The 23,147-nt window shown below is 50.6% G+C and overlaps 1 protein-coding gene across 1 annotated transcript in view; it reads left to right on the top strand.

The window, feature by feature from the left end:
- The first annotated feature begins 304 nt into the window (after window positions 1–304).
- Klf13 (KLF transcription factor 13) overlaps window positions 305–23,147 on the top strand; it is a 50,326-nt gene continuing 27,483 nt past the window's right edge. Inside the window, exon 1 of the mRNA XM_034518519.2 lies at window positions 305–1,290. Within this exon, the coding sequence (XP_034374410.1) occupies window positions 711–1,290 (580 nt within the window). The 5' untranslated portion in view covers window positions 305–710. The remainder of the gene's footprint in view (window positions 1,291–23,147) is intronic.

Here is a 23,147-nt window from a genome sequence, read left to right as displayed (position 1 = left end):
AGCCCGGCTCCGATTTCTGCCCCTCCTCTTGCAGGCCCAGGGGGCACGCCCACTGGCGCGCGCAGGTCCCGCGGCCGGTAGAGCCCTCTAGAGATCCGGATTGGCTGGATAAAGTACTCAAGAGCCAATGGAGTTCGCGTCTGCTACTGGCCACGCCCCTCCTGAGGCGCGGGCGCGCGACCGCACCGGAGAGACGGTGCGCGCTCCAGGCTCCCCGCCCCCTTCGTGCACGCTGCTCCCTGCGGCCGCTGCCGCCTGTAACCTGCGCCGCCAGGATGTGGCTGGGGGCTGACGTCGGGTCCAGATGTGGCCCCGGCCCCGCCCACCCCCGGGGCCGGTCCGCCCACACCGAGCCGCGGCGCGCACGGAGGCTGTCCCGCCTGCCACAATGCACGGTAGAACTGCGACCGCAACTTGCAGGGGTCGTGCCTAACGTCGCCGCCGCTCGACGTCTCTAGGACAGGCCAGCTCTGACGCCGCACGCGGACCCTCCTCACTGGAGCCCCCCATGCGCTCACCCTCCAGTGCCCGGCCAGGCAGACGCGGAGCCGCGCGGGTGACGGCAGAAGCGGCTACGCGCCCAGCCTAGCCCAGCCCAGCCCGAGAAGAGGGCGCGCCGCGCCCCCGCCCCCCGCCGCTCTCCGGAGGCCGTGGGTGCGGATGCGCCGCTGACGACTCCTGCGAGAGCACCGCGCGTCCGAGCCCGCAGCATGGCAGCCGCCGCCTATGTGGACCACTTTGCCGCCGAGTGCCTCGTGTCCATGTCCAGCCGCGCAGTCGTGCACGAGCCGCGGGAAGGACCTGAACCCCGGCCCGAGGGCGCGGCCGCCGCCGCCCCCACACTGCCCCGCGTTGACGAGCGCCGCGACGGCAAGGACAGCGCCTCGCTTTTCGTAGTGGCTCGGATCCTAGCGGACCTCAACCAGCAGGCGCCGGCGCCCGCCCCCGCGGAACGCAGAGAAGGGGCCGCTGCGCGCAAGGCGAGGACCCCCTGCCGCCTGCCGCCCGCGCCCCCTGCGCCGCCGCCGGGCCCAGAGCCCGCCTCCCCGGGACAAGCGGGCGCGCCGGCCGCGCCCCCCAGCCCCGCGTGGAGCGAGCCCGAGGCAGCATTGGAGCCAGAACCCGGCCCCGCGGGGAGCGGCGAGCCTGGCCTCAGACAAAGGGGTCGGCGGGGCCGGAGCCGTTCGGACCTCGAGTCCCCGCAGAGGAAGCACAAGTGCCACTACGCGGGCTGCGAGAAAGTTTACGGGAAATCTTCGCACCTCAAGGCGCACCTGAGAACTCACACAGGTCAGTGGGGCGGTCGGGACGCCGCGAACGCGCGGACTAGGGACTGCTTGGGACCGGCCACGCCCCCAGAGCTCCGGGCCCAGCTCAAGAGGGGACCAGAGCCGGGGGCGGGGAGCCATGAGCTGAGGGCGATCGCCGCCGCGCCCCTGTCCTGGCGCTCCGGCCTCGCGTGACGCTGGCCGTGGCGCTTGGAGCCGGCGCCCTCTCGGCGACCGCGCCCCCATCGGGCACGCCCCCTCCCGGGCTCTTGGGGCGGGGCCGCGGGGGTAGATGTCGTCATCCGGGTTGCGGGCCGCGCGGGCAGGTGCGCTGGAGGTGGTGGGGGGGTGGCGAGCGGCGCTCCCTTTTGGGGCGTAGGTGCTCCGGGAGCTGGAGTCTCGCCACCCCCTCCCCAGGCCTCGGGGCGGGCGCTGGCGAGGGAGGGGCCGGCCGGGGCGGGCGAAGTTCACGCGGGGACAGGGCTCCCTTCAGCCACTCGGCACATTCTTCGCTCTCTTCTTCCTGTAATTTTTCCAGGGCTCTAAGGTTTAATTTGTCGCAACCCGACCCAGCGGCGGCGCTGGCCGACGCGGGGGGCGGTCCCAGTCGTCGCTCCCCACCCCGCGGCTCTTTGTGGGAGCCCCAGCCCATCCGGCCGGCGGGGGCGCGCCCGGCCGCAGGGGGCTGCGCTGCCGGGCTGCGCTTTCTTTAGGAAGGCGCGCTTGGTTCCCTGCCCTTTTTGATCCAACTCTCACCTGCTCCTGGGCTGGGTGTAGGCAGGTGGCACCTGTACAGGGCGGCCGGCCTGACCCTGAAACCTAAGGTGGCGTGGGGTCACTCGCTTCTGTGGTTTTCTGGCATCGCTTCGCAGCTCGACTCTTGGTAGTTGATTCGTCTGTGGAAGTCCTACTCTCCCCTCCCCTCCATTTTTGGTGTTAACACAAATATTTAGGGTTTTTTTTTTTTTCCTTCTTTGAGCTGACGGAAACTCTTTCGTAACAGTTAACTCTTTTTTACAGCTTTGAGGCAAGTTGACAGCAAAAAAAAAAAAAAAAATCACTCAATTCCGTTACTTTGTTACAAGGTTTTTTTTTTTTTTTTGGTTGCTAACAGTTAAGTGGCAGGCCAAGAAGCTCTAGACACTGAAGCGGTGGAGACTAGAGCTCAAGGCCTTTCTGCCCGTGTTATTTTTAATGGAGCGAACCCGAGCTTTAGGGCGGGGGGGGGGGGGACGGGACTCAGAACTTTCCCCGTAGAAGCCCGGTGGGGGGTGGTTTCCCAGCCCTTTGCTGTGGTCCCTCAAACCACGTGGCAGGTGATGGGGTTGAGTGAAGACTGTGTCATCTCCCGGCATTCGGAGTCGAAATTAATGGTGTGTGAGCCCAGGAGGTGGGTGGGGTTTGTGTAGGGTTCCCAGTTCTGCTAGGGAAAGCTACTGCCCAAGTGGGTGTGGCCATGGGGGAGGAGCAGAGAGCTTGGTTCAGAACCTGATGGACCAAGAGTGCTGAGTTGGGGCGGGGGTGTTCGGCGAACTATCGGATTGAGAAATCTTGGTGCAGAATGTTTCACCGTGGTTTCCCACTTGCAACCGATCTGGTGAACGTCGTGGCTGGACGTCGTGGGCGGGTTGAGTCCAAGATGTTTTTTTCCTTGTTGGTTCGCTCCTCCTTTCAGTCTCAGTTGGCGTTTAGAAAACGTTTGGGGGCGCTGGGGACCGCATCATCCGTAATGGAAAGAGAGCCATCCTCTTCGGAGCGCCAGGAAACTCAGAGCAGGTAGAAGAGGATAGAGTCGGCCTTCTTTTTAGTGCCAGTAGTGTGCTATACGGTCTGTTGTAAGAGTAGGTAATCGGTGCCGCCCTCCATATGTGCTGAGATACAGGGAGGCTGCACCTCTGGGATTGTAAGGTTCCAGGCCCTCTTGAGAGAGGGGTTAGCGATACTTGTAGATGTCTAGGCTGCATCTTATTTGGTACCCAGGTGAGTCTGATGATGAGAGTTGTCCGTTTCAAATGCCTGCCCCTGGGAAGAGTCTGGTTCTGCCTCTGATCCGGGAAGCCCTGGGAAGCCATTGCTAGACCTTGCAGCGCTTAAATAACTCATGTTCGTAAGAGACATAGGGCGTTTCTTGGGCACAGAAAGGATAATCTAGCAAGGTGATCCCAGGGAGTGACTTAATCTTCTCCGGACTTCCTCACAGGCTCTGGCTCTGGGGCGGTTTGGTTCGTGGATTATAGTAGGGTAGTGACTGACTGAGGCCTTGCCACATCTACTCCACCCGAATACCCCCTCGAGAATAATAGTTGCGTGGCAGGAGTGACTATTATCACCGCTTTAGCTAGCTAACAAGGTAGGCGGCATCTTTCCTAAGCCTCGCTGTGGTTTGGTGGCTTGTGCCCTGGTCACCTGGAAAGCTGGGAGTAGGGTGCTATATGTTTAGTGCCTTTGGGAAGGCCAAGGGTCCCAAGCTAGTATGGATGTCCTCTGCCTAAACAGCTGTTTGCAAAGAGCTGCAAAGGTGATCACCCCTCCCTCCCTCCCTCCCTCCCTCCCTAGTAGTCCTGTGGAGCATTGCCTACATTTCAGTAGTCAGGGTTATAAGCAAATGGATAGAACAAAGGAATGCAACAACCCAAGCCACTAGTTTATTTAATTGGAACCTCTGGACCCATATTCGGGGCGTTTGCTGACCTTACTTTTGGAGGAGCACGTTGTTTTGGAGGTTGGGGGATTTGAGGTGGAAATGTGAGTCAGATTTTCAGAAGGCCTACTCCTTTGAGCAGCAAGACACCCCCTGCCCCCCACAAATCTGTAGAGTCCTGCATGGCTGGCAGGCCTGCAGTAAAATGATGGGTCACTCAGTTTTCAGATACCCTTAATAGATTCCTTCTTTCTTCTTGTTCCCATAAAGAGTTGTTTTCAAAGTGGTTTTGAGCTGTTATCCTTCTAGCACCTAGAACCAAAATATTTCCTTGTATGCTGCCTGGGCCGGGCTGCATTGTGGCTCTCAGGGCACCCTGAGGAAGGTAAGCGAAGTGTTGGGCATAGTCCTTTCCTGCAGCCAGGAGTGAGGTTTTTTGGTTGCCTGCTGTTGTTTGGCACAGGGGATGGGAAGTAGAATGAGATTACCCTCAGCAGTTTCCTGCATTCATTTCCGAGGGTTAGCCTGCAATTTTATCCTTCCCCACTTAAGCAGGGATTTGATTCTTCATGGGATTCTTGGGCCATATATTTCAACCTCTTCTTCCCAGCATGTACACTGACCTCAGAGTCTCCATTTCCAAACCACTGCTGGCTTCTCTGCTCACTGGTAGGTACCCTCTGACATAGCTGCCCTGAAGGCAGTCTAAGAGCAGAAGCTAGCTTGGCTAGGACTTCCTTGACCCAGGGTAGAGTCAAGCTTCTTGATGGGCAGCCCAAGAACACGCTATTCCAATGGCTTCTAGCCCTCTCTCAGCCGTACTGTAAGTGGTCTCTTCTGAACAAGTAGCACAGAGCACTGTCTCCCAGATGCTACCTGTGCCGAGTATCTCTTTCTGCATTCCTCTGTGTATTTACATGTGTGCATACTTGTTTGGCTACATTGACATTTAAGATGCGCACGAGTAGGATCCTCTGCAGGGTTTGCTCCATGTGTTTACTTAACACATTACAGTTCTTTGTGGTATGAGTCTTCTGCGGAATGGTTGGTCCTAGGGCCAGGCCATGACTTCTGTGACCTCCTATCTCCCGTTGAAAGCACAGTTGTGCAGCAGGCTTTGGTTCTGCTGTTTCTAGCTTGTAGGTGACTGTCTCCATGCAAAGGAGCTGATGATTCTGTAGAGATCTGGTGACACTACTTGCACTGTCTATAAGCTGGTGATAGTACACGTGGGGCCTGTTGGCCTGAAAGACAAGGAACCAACTGCACTTCTTGGTCTTCTCTGGGTGGAGGGGGAAGACCTGCTGTGTCACTACTCACTACTCAGTCTTTTTCAAAAGAGTTTTTATCTCTAGTTCTTCTTTTGCTTCGGACGGGTGGGACCACTCTTACTCCCACATGCTCTGTGCCTGCTCTCCTGGCTCCCTTAGCTCTGGCTTTTCCAGGCCCTTGGAAATGCTCACTCAGTGAGTGTTCAGTCCCTATGACAGTCAAGTGTGCTTCCCTGAACAGAGGGTACTTGCCTGATCAGGGGCTGGGATGTACTGACAGCAAGAGGAAGTCATAGGCTCGAGGTCACTGCAGAAGAGGCCTTGGATCTGGGGTACACAGTGCTAGAGAGTCCTTCAGAGAGGGGCCTTACTGTTGGGCATCAAAATAAACTTGTGGCAGACTTTCTATTCTCAGGTCCTGCTTGTTCTTGCTAACTGCATAACTTTTACCCTGTGGTTATTTGCTTCTTAGTTTTAGCATAGCAAAGGGACAAGATGAATTAAACCCAAAGTTGTAAAGATGAGGGAGAAAACACACAATTAAGATACATATATACACTTGTGTGTGTGTGTGTGCATTTTAATACATGTTCAAAGAAACCCAAGGATCACAGTGGGATGTCCGTGGTTGCTGTCTGTGGAGGGCCACATCATCCTTGCATCCAGTAGTCCCGGGCCTGCGTGAGTGACTCTGTATAATCCAACATTCCTCACAGGGATGTGCATATAGCAGTGCATTAAAGTGTATACAGTTTGTACTTGAAGGGAGGCACTTTAAATGGTTCTTGAGACCATTTAGAGCAGCAGTTCTCGACCTTCCTACTGCTACAACCCTTTAATACAGTTCCTCATGCTTGTGGTGACCCCCAACCATAAAATTATTTCCTTGCTACTTTGTAACTATTTTTGCTACTGTTATGAATTGCAGTGTAAATATCTGATATGTAAGATTTCTGACGTGTTACCAGTAATGTGGGAGTCATTGCCTACAGATTGAGAACCACTGATCTAGAATGATACGCTCTCAACCACATCTCTGACGATCCCAAACTACATGCTTGATGTAAGACATCTATCTCTGTACTTTTCAGGAGGACCCTAGGATATAGGGTTTGTGTTTGTGGTACTGGGCATCAGACGTAAGTAGGCATACTAGGTATTCTATCACTGAGCTGCATCCTCAATACTTTTAGTGTTTGTGGCCAAGGGTGACATTCAGCTTTTGGCCAACTGCCTAGGTAGCTGGGATTTCAGAAGTATGCAACCATATCTGACAGAACTAGTGAAATCACTCATTTCAAATAAGAAAATTAAGGTTCAGATGGATTAAGAAATGCACACACTGGGCTGAAGAGATGTCTTAGTGGTTTAGAGCACTGACTGCTCTTCAGAGGTGCTGAGTTCAGTTGCCAGCAACCACATGATGGCTCACAACCATCTGTCATGGGATCCGATGCCCTCTTCTGGTGTGTCTGAAGACAGATACAGTGTTCTCATACCAAAAAAAAAAAAAAAAAAAAAAAAAAAAATCTTTAAAAAAAATGCACACACTGCAGGTGAGGGTGCATCAAAGGTTTGCAGTGGGCTGTGTGCTTCTGAGACACAGCACAAGTGCTACCTACCTGCATGTGCTCTTTGGCCATTACTCTTGGACCAGTATTCTGTGTGACATAGGTAAGCAAGGCACTCATCTCTCCCCACATTTGTATGACGGCCACAAGTGCTTAGGGGTTGGGGCTGAGCAGTCGATACTGTGCCATGGTCTTCTCCCTTACTCCATCTCTTTCCTTCCCAGGCTCTTTAAATTTTATATGTGTTGTCTGTATTCAGCTTCTGTAAGGAATCCTAAAATTGTCACCCAGGATCTATCTAGGCAATGCACATCATCCTTGGCTTACTTGAGTCTAGTCTTATCTTTTGGCCATTTGAAAAACTGACATTTAAGAGACGCTTATTTAGACATACTTATTTTAAGTGCACAAGTGTTTTGCTTGCATGTATGTTGTGTCCCATATGCATGCCTGGTGTCCAAGGAGGTCAGAACGAGGGCACCAGATCCTGTGGAACTAGAGTTACCAGTTGTCAGCTATCATGTGTGTTCTGGGAACTGAACCCAGGTCTTCTATACGAACAACAAGTGCTCTTAACCACTCCAGGGAAAAGATGTCAACTAGTTCCCTTGCTGGATCACACCGTTAAGATGGTACTGTTGAGTCCCTATTGTACAGGACATGTTTTTCTTATTACTACTAAGTCCATGGCAAACGCCTGGGAGACTGGCCATCTGCCTTGTGCTCATGCCCTTGTATTCCCCTAGTTGGTTTCTTTATCATCTTCTAATATCCTTGACTGAACAAGTGTGGGAGGTTTGGGGGTCTCTGCTTTTGATGGCTTTTAAAGTCATTAGAGTATCCTGAAGGAACTTTAGGCATTGCCCTCCCCAAGCAAATACACCAGAGCACTACTCATAATGAAAGTGCTTCTGGGTGCATTTGTAGCCAGCTCAAAGGGGAATTGTATCATCCTTGGCCAGACCTCCTGTACCCTCACTTGGCTTGCTCTTGTGTCTGGATAGTTGTTATCACCAGCACCTATAAGGACCTGGTGAGAGACTGCCTACTTTCAAGAAAACAGAACCCTTCTGTGCCTACTGAATCTGTGGGTTTTGTTTGTTTGCTTTTGTTTTATAGCCTTAAATGGGATTTCCCCCCCTCGCCCCCCCCCCCCAAAAAAAACAGCTTCTCTTTAAAGTACAAAGTAAAGGCTTGGTAGTTTAGAAGTTGGCTGTACTCTATGAGCAGGTTTGGGGTGATAAAGCAGCTGCCACCCAGTCCCTAGACACACAGTGTAGAAGGATGCAGCCATTGTCATAGGCCAGTGTAATGGAGATCTGGACTTCAGCTATTGTCTTCCTAGCAGGAATAGATTGGGTATAAGGTACAAAAGCTCTGTCTTCATTCTTTGAGTGTTTGTCTACATACATGTAAACACATACATGTACATGTTGTGAAAATTTGAATGATAAATGTTCCCCATACTCTCTGGCATTTGAATACTTGGTCCCTAATTAGTGCCATTTGCAGGGGCTTAGGAGGTGTGGCTGTGCTAGGGAAGTATGTCACTGGGGGTGGGGGTGGGGCTTGAGAATTAAAAACAGACACCATTTTGAATTTGCTTTCTTGGCTTTCTGTTTGTGGTTTGAGGTGTGAGCCCTCAGCACTCAGCTTCCAGCTTTAGCCACCATGTCTGCTACCTTCTGTCCCCACCATTATGGAACCTAATCCTCTTGAAATATAAACTCAAAATAAACTCATTCTTCTAAAAGGTGCCTTGCTTATGGTGTTTTATTAGGACTATGTGGTAAAGAGGTGTCCATCTGCCCAGTCTGTCCCCATTTGATATGATCTTTTTCTTTGCCTAGATCTGTCTATCTCTGTCTGTCTGTCTGTCTGTCTGTCTGTCTGTCTCTATCTAGATGGGGTCTTGTTATTTAGCTTGGGCTTGCTCTGATCTCAGGCTTTTCCTCAGTGCTGGTGTCCATGCCCAATTCTCCCTGCCGTGTGGCTGGCTGTTGTGTCTATCCTTCCAATATTACTCTAGATGAAGGGCTGGGTATGAGCACTGTGTGGGTGTGTGCTAGTGTGTGCACATGTGGATGTGTTATACCTGCACATTTGGGTGTTTTAGTCTAGACAAGCCCCTCCTTTGCAGCATTGTTACAAACAAACCAAACCAAGAACATACTTCCAGAGAATTTTTCCTCCCGGGGGTGGGCATCTGTTTATTGTTCTCATTTTTTTGAACACAAAAACACTTGCTAACCAGGAACTTGGCCACACTCCGTGGCCATTGGCCAGTCTGTCCCAAGGTGACCTGCTTAGAAAAGCCCTGAGGCTTGAAACCAACCCTAGATTAAATGTCCTTGAACTTCTGCCACAGGGGTGTGTGTGGGGGCAGGGCAGGCTTATCTCCTTGGAGCCAGACCCAGTGTACATCATGGAAGAGTTAGACATGAGGACCCAAATTCAAAGACACTTATCAGGTCTTGCTTGGGTGTGTGGCTCTGTGTAGAACACTTGCAGAATTAGGCTCTGTTTGATCCCCAAGTAAAAATAGCCACTTACCAAAGAGTCAGTGGCTCAGTGTCTTCCCTGGGTTCCTGTCTTTTTTTTTTTTTTTTTTTTTTTTTTTTTGGTTTTTTTGAGACAGGGTTTCTCTGTGTAGTCCTGGCTGTCCTGGAACTCACTCTGTAGACCAGGCTGGCCTCGAACTCAGAAATCCGCCTGCCTCTGCCTCCCAAGTGCTGGGATTAAAGGTGTGCGCCACCACCACCCGGCCCTGGGTTCCTGTCTTGAGGGACTGCTAAAGGTAAAGCTTTGGCACTGGTTGGTCTCATGTGGAAGTAAGTTTGGCAGCAGCCAGAGACTTCACAGAGGATCACCTTGCCTCAACCACATTGATAGCACACATCAAGTTGGGGCCCAAAACAGGGCCCCCATTTTGCTTTTTGGAGAGCCAGTAGTTAACCTTTATGGGTATGTGGGCCTTCGACCTCCAGCTCTTTTCTTACAGTGAAGAGAACCTTTGAATATAGCAGCAATCATCAGGGTTATGGGACTGAGGGGTCCTTGGGTTTCTTTCATATGTGGGATCCCAAGGCAGATGAGCTCTTCTTATGGGTACTGGGATCTTGCTGGGAAGGGTCCAATCTCTGCAAGGAACAAGTCTTCTGGGAAGTTCTCTAGGTGTACAAGTAGCTTTAGGGAATCCTTTTTTGTTTTGTTTTGGTTTGGTTTTTTGTTTTGTTTTTCGAGACAGGGTTTCTCTGTGTAGCCCTGGCTGTCCTGGAACTCACTCTGTAGACCAGGCTGGCCTCGAACTCAGAAATCCGCCTGCCTCTGCCTCCCAAGTGCTGGGATCAAAGGCATTCGCCACCACTGCCTGGCGCTTTAGGGAATCCTTAGAGTCAATTTTTAGCCACACCAGAGTATGTGTCAGGCCTGCAGTAGCAGGAGGAATGTCCTACTGCTGTGAATTCCTTCTCTGATCCCTATTGTTCTTAACTGTAAAAAAGAGAACAGGACTGGGAAATGGTTCACTTGATAGAGTACCTGTCACCCTAAGCAAGAGGTCAACAAAACCTGTGTGAAAAGCTGTGGAGGCAGCCTGGGCCTGTAACCCCAACCTTCCTAGCTGGTGGTGGGGTGGGGGATGGGAGTGGAGCCGGGAGAACCCCTGAAGTTCATTGCCTGGCCAGCCTAGCTGAATCAGTGAGCTTCAGGTCCAATGAAAGACTCTCAAAAAATAAAAAATAAAAGTGGAAAGTATCAACCAGAGTCGGCAACCTTGGGTCTCCATAGATGCCTGTGTCTACTCACACCCCGTGCATGCACATGGACACTGACAAGTACCTGCTAAACACACACACACACACACACACACACACACACACACACAGAGAGAGAGAGAGAGAGAGAGAGACAGAGAGAGAGACAGAGAGACAGAGAGACAGAGACAGAGACAGAGAGACTGTCTCAACTGGGGAAGAGAATCAACAAAGGGGGCTTGCTTGGCTTGGGAGGTAGGCATGAGAATGTTCAAAGAAGTGCTGGGAAAGAGGACATGGAGGAGACTTGTACCCATAGACCAAACTCCTGGGTGCTATTAAGGTGTGTGCTCAGAAGATTGGCCTAGAGTTGTGGAAAAGGTTAGGCCATTCTTCAGGCTATTGGCTGGGGAAGCCACTCAAAGCACTATCTGGCTCTTGTTTCACTCAGGCCTAGGACCTGGAGGTGGGTTCCAGGGGTGAACTTGGGCTTCTTTCCAACCACAAGCTCCAGACATGTTGTTTGAACAAGGATAGTGAGCTTAAGTTAATTACAGAGTGGCCAGTCACATGAAGATGTGTTAAGTTGACTATACTGTCTAGTCCTTAGCTGGCTCTCCATTGTCTTGGCCCATGCCTCTTCAGTCTCCTTGCACTCAGCACTCTTACCTCACCACCTTGGTTTGCTTGGTGGTGATGGTACCTACATGTTTCTCCTACCAGGTTTGCTGAGCCACCTGCACACAGAGGTGGCCTTCAGGACCCTCAGATTGCCTCAGGTTCTCTGGAAGATTTTCTCTGATCTGCTGTTTTTGACTGTTTGCCCATGGCAGCACCTGGGACACACAGGGACTTTGAACTATCATCTTTTCCAGAGTCCCTCTCCCCCTCCTTGCTACTTGGCCTGATACAACACACTCTGTCTTCAGTGTGAGTCCTGGGCTTTGCCTAGATGTGGGCACGGGCTGTCCAGCTGAGGGTGCAGTCTGGGCACATCTACCCTTAATTTCTTCCTTGTACTTTGGACCCAAGCTGGTTCTAACTTGCCTTCAGTGGTTTCCAACCCCCAAGGAACTAGGGCACAGGGGTCTGAAGAAAGGAGAATGTGGATGCCTCTTCTTTGTGCTGTAGGTGGCTATGCTGGGGAGCCGGCTGCATATCCATGAGGGAAGCTGTGACTTCCTCCTTCCGCTCTCTGGGGACACCCTGGCACCTATCCTGTGTGGTGTTGGGGAGGAGGTGGCTTGGTTGGCTGTTCCTGGTCCCAGTCAGGGTCCTCCTACACAGCAGAACTGGAGGTAAATACTGAGTTGCCTTGACAACCAAGCTGAGTCTGGGCTCCAAGTGTTCCTTGGCTAGAGAAGCTTTCATTGTCTCAAGTTTCTAAGATGGGTTTCTATTTTGATTTTTTTTTTTTTTTTTTTTAATTAGCTAGTATGACTAAGATTGCAAAATGCCTGACCTGGTTCCCGTAATTTCTTAATAAACATTTATGTTCCTTTTATAGGAGGAACATTTCTGTGATTCATTGACTTTTTCTTTTAGGTTTGTGAGGCAGGGTGGGGGCAGCACAGAGGGCACTCCACTGCCGACAGCTGGCACAGCGTAGGCTTCGGAGTACTGGCTGAGGGCCAGAGGCTAGGAGCGCTTACGTAAACACCACACCAGGATTTATTGGCTTTGAGGCTGATTAAGTTCCATGGAAAATTTTGGGGAGCTGCTTCTCTTCTCCCGGAGTTCTCAGATGCCCATAAGTGGAGCTTCCAGAGTCCAGGGGCCTCCTACCTTCCTGCCCAGAGCCAGTCTTCCTGGAGGAGTCTAGGGTGTGAACTAGTTTTACACCTCAGCCATGCCAGTGAGGATTCTGTTTGCTGTTAAACTCTAACTGCTCCTGAGGCTCCTGGGTCAGCTGCACCTGGCCAGGCTCTCCTGCCCACATGCCTGGCTGTTGATGGGAATGTCCCTGTGGGAATGGCCAGCCCATGAGTGGACTCAGCAGCAGGTTCCCAGGGCCTCCTGTTTTGCCAGGGTCTCTTCTCTGTCTTTCTGTCGGTCACCTTATATATCCTTGCCCCGGCAAAGAGCCTGGTGAGTAAGCAGGGAAGCTGATTCATTCATTTTCTTGACCAGTAATGCTGGTCTGGGTCACCTGGTGGATGGTTTATCCATTGAGGCTCCCCTTATGGTCATGCAGGGTCAGTCTCGTGGTTTATGCATGTCAAGGGGGCTGGATTGTTTATGGGCTGTTTATTCCATTTTTGGTGTGGACCTGCCAGGAAAGAGGCTCTCTGCAGTAGCCTGTTAGAGTTGCCATGTGTGTCAGGCCTCTAACCCAGAACCAAAGGAATGTTCAGATTTGCTGTCCTGATTTCAGATTCAGGGCTGCTTTTGCTTCCCTCAGTCTAGACTTTCCAGCTCTGCCTGCTTTCACTAGGGAGCAGTAGCTGGCCCTCAGCAAGAGGCCTGGCCTAGCCCCTGAGTAGAGGGCTGCCTGGTGTCCCTATCACTGAGAATGCCTTCCCACCCCACTCTGTGTAACTTAGACATGGTCTTCCTAATATGACCAAGGGTCATCTTTTCAAGGATGTTTGCAGAATTGAGGTTTTTGTTTTTTTCACTTTTCAGAATTTATTTCATAGTGTTAAAAAAAGAACTAGAGTTTTTAACATTGCGTGGAGGAGTGGTGAAGGGCCCTAAAGCATGAACACAGACTTTTGTGTGTTGTTTGTAAGACCCAGTGGTGTTGCTGTCTCTGCCCCGGCCAGCTGTGTGAAGTCTGGCTTCATAGATGGTATGCTTTAGCACCCTTGTTTAAAAACCTCTCTGTGTTTTTGTTGTTGTTTTTGTTTGTTTTGTTTTTTTAAGACAGGATTTCTTTGTGTAGCCCTGGCTGTCCTAGAACTCACTCTGTGGACCAGGCTGGCCTTGAACTCAGAAATCCGCCTGCCTCTGCCTCCCAAGTGCTGGGATTAAAGGCGTGCTCCACCACCGCCCCAGCTGCTGTTTAATTTTTTAAAAGTTGCTTTTCTGTTTCCTCATTTGTGTGTGCATACACACGAGCATATTCCACAGCATAGGTGTGCAGGTCAGATGACAGCCGGGGGGAGTCAGTTCTCTCTACTATGTGGGTTCCAGAAATCAAACTCAGCTCACCAGGCTTTGGCAATGGGTGTCCTTATCCATTGTTCCGTTTTGCTTTGAGGAACACATCTATTTGTCGATGCCTTACTGTGTAAACAAAGATAACTTATTAATAAGGAGTTTTCATCCTTAGTTCTGGTCTGTCTGGTCATGATGACCTCTGAAGAGAAAATGACTCAAGCATCCAAGAGGGTTTGTGTCTAGGCAGCCTCTTTCCCATGTGAGTGCAGTACCTTTGAAGGCCAAAAGAGGGCTTCAGATCCCCTAGAACTGGAGTTACAAACAGTTGTGAGCCACCATATCAGTGTTGGGAACTGAACCTCCCTCATCTCTGTAAGAGCAGCAAGTGGTCTTAACTACTTAACCATCTCTTCAGTCCCAAGGCCTGCAGTTTTGCTCATGGTTGCCTAGATGTTTTTGCCCCTAGATCCCCATGACCTCTGTAGGACCTAACTACAGCAGTAAGAACTGCAAGCTTACATGAGCATCCTCAGATTGCTATGGAGATCTCATTGCTGGTATTGAGCTGTGCTCAGGTTAGGAGTGGCAGCCTCATCTCAGGTACGACTCATTTGTTGCTAGGTAACCAAGACCTTCTAAATTCAGTAAATTGTATTCAGTTGGACTGATTTATCAGGAGCAGATAATCTGAAACCTCAAGGTAAAAGACTTGGGTAAGGCTTGGTGGGCTGAAGGCCATGTCTGTAGTTTTCATAGGAGGAGGCAGCAATGCCAGCCTTGCAAAATATCTCCACCCAAAAGTCCCCAGTCCAGGTGTGTTCTAGGCTGTACTTTCCAGAAGTCTTGAGCAAGGGTGTTAGCCTGTTCTTCAGGGAAACTAGCACCCTCCAGATGTCATGGCCGGTTTTGTACCCTCACAGTCCAATGGTGCAGAAATGCTGTTTGTAGAAACATAACCAGTATTTCTGTGGACTCCTGGGACAGGCCTGCTATCAGTGCATGGACATGAGTGGCATAGGGAGCCCATCAGGATACAGATGACAGAGTGCTCTATCTGTGGCCTCCCTGGGCTGCTCTGGTTTCAGCAGGCATTCGTTTTTTTCAGAAGTAATTGCTTTTGCCAGCTCTAGCCACCAACCCCCCATCCCTCCCTCCCCCATGTTCCCCCACCCCGTGTTTTATTTTCTTTGGGGAACAGCATCTCTGTTTGCAAATGCAACAATTGTTTCCTAAAGGGAAGCCTGGAAACATTTTTGAGGTTGGCTCTTCAGCTGTGAACCAACCACCCTTTCTTACCTCTTTCCTGTCTTCTCAGCATCTTCGAGTTAGTGTATTTGGCATGAAAACGCTTCCTGTGTGGTCTGAGGTGAATGTGTTGACTGATTATAAATAAGAACGTGGCCTGCCTTTCTCTTTGTATCTGATTGCTCCAGAGGATGCCTAAGAATGTTGCCACTGTGGAGAGCCTATTAGTTAGATGGAGGAGGGTTTTTTTGTTTGTTATTTTGGGGGGAGGGGGAGCATGAGGTGGCCTTGGTCTTCTGCATCTGCCCAGACAGAGCATAATGCTGTCATGCATTTCCATGTCCTGTTCCTGTGGTCTTTGGAACAGTCACTCTCCCCTTTTTGGGTGGGTGAGGTGGGTAGGGTAGGTCTGAGCTCCTTTAGGGGCTGTATCCTACATAGGACCTACTGCTTAGGTGTCTACTCAGCACCATCCTAGGAGAACCAATGGCAAGGCAGTTTATTGACCACATTAGGATGTCCTGAAGACCATGGAGTAGGTAGCCTGGGGGCTCTTAGAACAGATGCACACGGGAAGCTTCCCGAATCTGTCCGCATATTGTGTGTACCTAGGCCGTGTGCTTCCATCTTTGTGCCTAGCAAAACGAAGAAGGGGAAGACATGAAGATCAGTAGGGATTTCTGTGAAGACCATTGGAGTCTGGTGCTGATTTGTCCCAGTAAGGACCAGATATCTACCCATGTGCCTCCACCCTGGTCTGTAGAATCTCAACCTACATTTCGTTGGTAGGAGGCAGTTTATAACTACAGAAAATGGTCTGGGAACTTTTTTCTTTTACTTAAACAGCTAAGAGTTGGGCTTAGGCTCTGCTATCCTACCTTGTAAGACAGCAGAACAATCCCACACCCCTCGCCAGAGGTGCCTCTAGAAGGCCTTCCTAGAGAGGCCTGCGTGGTAGCTTGCAGGTACCTTTGGCTCCAGTACACAGAATTAGCCAACCTAGCTTCCTTAGTAGGCTTGGGAGGCGCTGAGGCTAGTCCTCTGAAGAGCTTGGGAATGGTCTTGAGTCCCAGTCCACTCAGCCTGTGGGTTGGTGGTGTGTGTCTGGTTCTCCTCTCTATGTAAGGTGGCTTGCATTGCCCTCAAAGACCTTCGAGCCACATGTTGCTTTGGCTGGTACTGGTTGGTGTTCAGTAAATAAAGTACTGTGTATAAAAAGCCTGGCTTTCAAGGGTGCCCTCAGCCTGGAGAATCTTCCTCGGCCTCAAGGCACACACCCAACAATACCTTCCTCATGGCACTTGGTACCTGTGAGGTAGTTGTTTTTGCCCTATTGCCTGTGGGCAGGACGCCTAATTCACTTAGGAGCTGAGCCTCTGCTTTCTCTCTCTCTACCTGGCTCTTCCTATTTATTTATTTAACTTTTAACTTAGGTTTTTAAATTTTACGTATTTTCATAATGGTCTTTCCTTCCACAACTCCTTCCAGAGCCTCCTTACTTTCCTGCCCACCAACTTGATGTTATCTCTCTCTGTCTTTCTTTTTCTCTCTTTGTCAAGAAAGAATCCAGACAACGAACTCACAGAGACTTAGGATTCATAATACCTGCACCAGTTCAAACCAAACAAAATCCCAGCATGGTTACAAATGGATACAAAATTTGACTCCTAATGTAGAAGCCATTGCTACAATTGGTACTTGCTGCCACAGGAAGTTATTAGAAGGCCCCCTTCCAGCAATGGAGTATCGCTGGATGTGTCAGCCACACTCTGGGAAGGCCCATGCTCAGGAGTGGTTGACTAACACAAAATGGAGTCCATGGATTTTTTTTTTTTTTGGGGGGGGGTTACTTTTTTGTTGCTGTTGTTCTTCTTGGTTCTCTTCTCCTCATACAATACCATGGTCAAGTGGCCGTGGTATTGTAAGGTATTGCAGGGCCCTCCCTGTTCTTGATGTGTAGGGGAAGGCAGCTATCTAGGTGGAGTAGAGCTAGAGAAGCCCTAGGTAACCAAGAAGAGGGGGAGGTCCTGGCCTAGAGCCTCTCGGTGTCCCTCTTCTTCTGACTATGATGCTTCGGGGAAGTTCAGGATGGTTGTTGGCCTGAGCTGGGAGGTATGAGGCCAGTACTTTCCAACTCCTTCTGTTCCTTCTGAGTTTGTCCTACATCCTGGGAGAAGCCCTAGGCTTGGGGAGAGAGATGATGGGCAGGGTCAAGGGTATAAAAGTAGAGAGAGGGGTCAGGGGTAGTTCTGACCAGTGACATGTGCTGAACCTGACTGCATAAGTGTGTTTGTGGGGTATGACTGGGAAGTGATAGGTAAGTGACATGGGGTTCTTCCCCTTGTTCCCTGAATGTTGTAAGGGCCCTGGCTTGTCTGGTTCTTCTGTCCTGAGGACTGGGATACCTGAGGGCACTTCTGAGAAGCTTGTGCTCCTTCCCTGGTCCTCTTAGCTAGTCTCCTATGGGGCCTCCCTCTTCCTGGAGGGAGGCGCCTGGCTTAAGTGTTGTTGGGGTGGGGCAGGTCTAGGCCCAAGTGACTTTGGTGTGCTAGAAGGCAAGCAGCAAGGGGTTGGGGGGGAGGAAGGGAAGTGTGTCACCAGTTCATATCCTGAGACTGAAAGTCCTGCAGCGAGTGTGTGTTGTGGACATGGCTGAGAAAACACGGGTGTGCGCGGCTCTGGGGCCTCCTGGCCCCACACTGTGGCCCCTTTCTTACCACACTGGGTTCTGATGTACCCAAATGGGTAGACCTCATCTGTTGAGCATGTGCTTTGGGCCCGAGAGCCATCACCACCGTTGTGAGGCAGGAGACCAGGGCGGCTGTACCTGCTTCACTCACTCTGTGGGAGGACTGAGTACTCTGCTGTGTAGCCTGCCTCACGTGCACCTGCGCACCCTGGAGCGCTTCACATGCTGCCAACCCTATGAAATTGTATTTGCCCCATGGTCCAAAGAAGACACGTGATAACCCACAGGAGAGGATTCCAGTTGCACTCCTGCCCACTGAGTGCCCCGTGGGTACAGTGAACAGCTGCTGGTTGGATATGTATGCTCCCTTCTTGTTCCAAAGGAGGAGAGTGGGGGTTCAGCCAGAGTGCACTGTGGGCCTGTATGCTCAGTACTGGCCAGACTCCACGATGGTTCTATATAAACATCAAGTGCGTCTCCACACTGCTCTGAGAAATGCACCCTAAAATAAACAGGGTTTTTTCCTGTCCGGTCTTGTCTCATAGGAGTCCAGAAGTTTACCCTCCACAGTGGACACCTTACCCTTGCCCATCCTGGACTTATTTTCCTTACCCTGCCTTCCTGTGCAGTGGAGAGCCCCAGACCATTCTTCTCCCTTCTGTCACTGCTGCTCCCACCTTTCAAAGCCTCCTGCTGCCCACCTGTGATCCTGGCCTCTACACTAGGTTCAGGGCACCCTTGGTGCAAGCTTGCTCTAGTGTAAGGCCACAGTTTAATTATGTATCTTTTCCTGCTCAAGTATATCTATCACTTTCATCAGGAGGAAGAGAAAAAGATGCTACCTGTCCTTGATATCTTTCAGTTTATACATGGAGGGTCCTGGGTATATAAGATACTGTGTGGTATGGCTAGTACATCCCCATGACCGTCCTGGTGTTTACTTTCACCCCACCCTTGTGTGCCAGCAGTTAAAGGGTCTGGGGAGGTACATTTAAGGCCATGTAGGCTTCGAGGAAAGACGTATCCTGGGGTCCAGGGCTTGGGGAGGCTACAGTAGGAATAGGCTGTGCCACTAGGAAGGCCTGCCTGGTTGGGAGCTTGGTCCCTGTCCCCTGGGCCTGTGACAGACAGCACACAATAAGCTCAACAGGTAGGGGAATGTAAAGGCTTGAGAAATTAAAAGCTCTGTTGGGATGTGGACACTCTCTAGGCATCAGCAGGTGTCAGCAGAACTAGCCCTATGAGGGAAAAAGCTTCTGTATGCACCTTGGGAACTACCTGGGCATATCAAGGCTACCTGCTTCTTTTGTGAGACCCACTGGACTAGTGGACATGCATCTGTGGCTGTGGAATGAGGGAAGAAAGTTTTGCTAGAGCTAGAAACAAGGTTCAACCCTCAGGGATAGACAGCCTGAGGGCTCAAGGCCAGGGGAGCTGCCTTGGCATTTTGAGTTGGGGGTGACAATGTGGAGGGAGCGGTAAGCCAGGTATAACAGGGCATACATTTGTAGGTCTACAGGTACCCTCAGGAGGTACCATGCACGGTGCCTTGACCCTGGTGGTGTGTGATCCTGGTCTGTGGGTTAAGTGATAACTTCTGAGAGATGAGAGATCTGCAGCAGACTTCCACCAGCATGAAAGGCCAAGATGGAACAGGCAGGTGACAGCATGACTTGGAAGGCCAAGGGAAGAAGTGTCCACAGGCATTTGTGATCACCACGCAAGGGTATCCTGAAGGACTCAATCTCTCTGTGTTCCCCTCTTGGCATCTGGAACCCTGTGCAGCATGGGTGTTGTGTGGTGGTGCCACCTCCATGTTTCAATACAGTTTTAGTAGAGTGTGAATGTGTATGCTTTTCCTGGTTATCAGCCCCCAAGGATAGCGTTGGTCCTCAACACATTAAGGAATGGCATGATTCTCAGTCATGCCCTGGACACTTGCAGCCTGGCCTTTTTGCCCCACTCTGTGGCCCTCCCTCACCCTTGAGGCTGCTTCTTGTTTTCTCTGGGCATATTAGTGTCTGGATGCTGGGGACAAGACCCACACTAGAGTGCTCTTGCTGGTGGAGGAGGACTGGGGAAGGGCAATCCCTGCCTCTTTATTCAAGTCAAGCATGGAGCTGGGGCAGACACTTGGCCTCTCTTGCCAGAATGACTTGGATGGGATAAAGTCCAAACAATAGTTCACAGCAAAAGCACATGGAGCAGCAGGTGTCTCGTACCTCCCCATTTACCCCAATGGTACATTGACTTCTGCCAGCTCAACTGGTGTGTTCCAGACAAGCGCAGCAGCACTATAGCAAGCACGCATGTGAGTGTGTGCACACACAACACACACAGAAAGTGATACATTACTGTAGACCATTTTTCTGATACAAAAATATTCAAAGAAGAAATTCAGCAGCCCCCAAAGATGCACCCAAGGGAAGAGAGAGAGCTGCTTGGCCTTGTTCTCACTGAAGACTTAGAAATAAAATGGCCCAGGTAGCCTTTGCTGCCAGCCAAGGCAGTCTGGGGCTCAGTCTGTGTCTTGGTCCCTGTTCTATTGCTGTGAAGCGACACCATGATCATGGCAAGTCTTAGAAAAGGAACCTTTAATTGGGGGCTTACAGTTTCAGAGGTTATTCCATTATTATTATGGTGAGGAGCGTGAAGGCAGGCAGACACAGTCCTGAAGAAGTAGTTGAGAGTTCTGCATCCTGATGCCATATGCAGAGAGGGACTCTAGGTCTGACATGGGCTTTTGAAACCTCAGATCCTACCCCCAGTTCTTGCTAAAAGGCCACACCTCTTTATCCTTTTCAAATCTTGCCACCCCCTGATGACTAAGCATTCAAATACATGAGCTGTGGAGGCCGTTCTTATTACTCAGACCTCCCCATCTGCATCTTGAATTCCATCTCTCCATTCAGGACCCTTAGGACTAACTCTGTTGACTGAGTTAGTTTTAGCATGGACCATTTCTGGACTTCATCTTTTGGGCTGCTGTCATGTGCCATGGACCAGAAGTCTTGAGAACAGAAGGACTTTATCATAGTTCTAGAGGCTGGAAGGCCAAGTTCCTGGCAGCTTCTGGTTCAGTGTCTGAGGGTTTTCTGATGAAGACTAATTCAAGTCAGAGGTTTCAACCTCTTGTATACCACGTTCCGAGTGAAGATTTCAACGTGGATTTTAGAAGGAGACATTTAGACCAAAATGTGTGCAGTGTTTGTAGAGTCAGGTAGCATAAATGATGGGGGTAGGGCTAGATTCTGTGTCTTCTGCAGGTCTGTTGCTCCTCTCCATAGGACTTTTCCTGCCTGCACCCTACCTCTCTACAGAACCACAGCCCTATTACTTCATCTTGGGGAATACTGGACCCCTTGGGAAATGCTTCTGCCACCCATTTAGGGAGAGGAAGTGGAAACTGGATTTGTAATATGTTATAATATTACATCACTGTCTGGGCTGGGTGATGCTTTTCCCAGAACTCCAGATGGACCCACAGCCACCTTCACCCACGTGGAATCCTATGTCCTGTGGTAGCAGTGGGACACAGGGAAACGGTAGAGCGTCTCATGTTCTTTGTGCTCACGCTGGTCCCCTGCTAGCTTCTTCTGGCCTCTGCTTTATATTACCTTACCCCCTTAGAATCCTAGAGTACCTGCTGCGTAAGTGTGGGGATTATACCTCTTCTGGACCCCACAACACTAGCGAGGAAACATGCTGATGGCTGGAGAAAGAAGGGCCTGTGGGGCTCTGCAAGTGAGTGGCAGGCCTTTTCAGTTAGGCCTGTGGCCCAGGTCTTTGGAGCTGGTTGAAGACTGTTTCTTCCTTCTGGGCAGACGTGGTCCACTGGGAGATGGGGTCACAGCTACCAGTGTTTCCCCTGCCAATGTGAACTTGGCTATGAGTTCATCAAAAGCAAATTAATTCGATACTCCTGGACTTCTACATGAAGGTAGATGGTAGAATGTGATCAGCCATGTATTCCTAACTGAATTGCAAGTACTCATTTCATTCTTAAAGCTGCTGGATCGTGACAGCAGCCCTCCCTCACTGCTAGATGGTGCACTCTTTACCCTGTGATGCCACGGGGACAGGTGCTCTGACCTTCAATCATCCTAGGACTTAGAGATACTACATGCAACCTCTGCTCTTAATGTTAATGATACAAACATAATGGCTGGGAAGGGAATGAGGTCTGGACATCAAGCATCTGTGACCCAGGAATCTTGGACTGATACATGAGTCCTTTGAGGCTACAAAACGTAGACAAGTGACAGAACGGGCCCTTGAGACACAGGGCTCCTAGGTGCCCACTCAGCACAAAGGTCCATAGTCTATGCCATAGTAGAAGGAGAATAGCTGTTCATTGCTGGACAGGTAGACATCTGTGAGTGGATCTCAGTGTGGATCTCCGAAGGGGCGGAGGTAGCTGTAGGTAAGAATGCTTGGCTGAATGCATCTCCCTCAGATATTTAATTTAACATTTAGGAGGAATTATGTGTTTCCCCAAAAGAGTTTTTATCCTGGTTCATGGTAAAGGACATGAACCTGGAGTCCATGGTCTAGGGCTCCTGCACTTGAACTTGATAGTACTCACAACCTACACAGGGTCTGACTCTGTCCAGCCTAAAGACCTCAAGGGATACAAGGCTGCTCAGGCTTAGAGTCCGTTCTCTTAAGAAGGGCCTCAGGTAGTTCAAGTCAGCAGAGAATGGGAAGTCCACTGAGCTCTGAGAATCTCCCATAGTTTAGCAAAAAGCCCAGTCTTGGCAACCACTGGCTTGGGTCCTTTTGGGATGGAGTTGTTTTCATGGCCCTCCTTGGAGAACATGGTGATGACAGTGAAAGATGTTAGAAGATAGGCCACGGTTGTCCAAATGGAGAAGTGTTCTGTCTCCAGAACAACTCAATTTGCATGAACACCCCACTCCACCATCCCAGGGTGGAAGCAGATTTCAAATTATGTCAAGGCCTGATAGGCCCGAGTTGACAGTTGAGTCTCATTGTTGGGGCTCTGGGGGCAGTGTAAGGTGTGTGGTGTAGTTGTTTGGAAGAAGTTACCTTGTTGAAACACTGACTTGCACATCTTCTCTTCACTTACCTTTCTGACGACAAAAGTTGAACATTTTCATTGAAAAGTATTTAGGCAACAGGACACTGTTGAAAGAAGCTGAAAGGAAGCCAAGCACTTTACCCACAGTCATCACTGCTGTTGAGATTGTCATCATTGGTGGTGCTAGGAATTGAACCCAGAGCCTTAGCCTCCCAGTCAAGTGCTCTGCCACTTGTCTGTGGGAGTGTCCACAAGGCACTAAGTGGTTTTTAGCCTGGTGTGTGTGTGTGTGTGTGTGTGTGTGTGTGTGTGTGTGTGTACGCGCGCACACTTGCTTTGCTAGAGACGACACCCAGAGCCTTGTGCTTACTCATCCCACAGCCTAGCCTGGCCTTCAGCAGGCTGCTCCCCTGTGGTCTGTTTCTCTGCCTCCTTACTCAGGCCCCAGGTCAGATAAGCATGACCATCTGTAGTGATGGGCTCTCCCGAGACAGCCTTGTGACTGCTCTCCTCAGTAATTCCAATGTGAATTCCTAGGAGCAGCTAAGGAATGTGCCTTTCAAG

The sequence above is a fragment of the Arvicanthis niloticus genome, chromosome 1 (genome assembly GCF_011762505.2).
Source record: "Arvicanthis niloticus isolate mArvNil1 chromosome 1, mArvNil1.pat.X, whole genome shotgun sequence".
Classification (NCBI taxonomy): domain Eukaryota; kingdom Metazoa; phylum Chordata; class Mammalia; order Rodentia; family Muridae; genus Arvicanthis; species Arvicanthis niloticus.
Note: the sequence above shows the minus strand (reverse complement) of the source record. Positions and strands in the feature narration are given on the sequence as shown.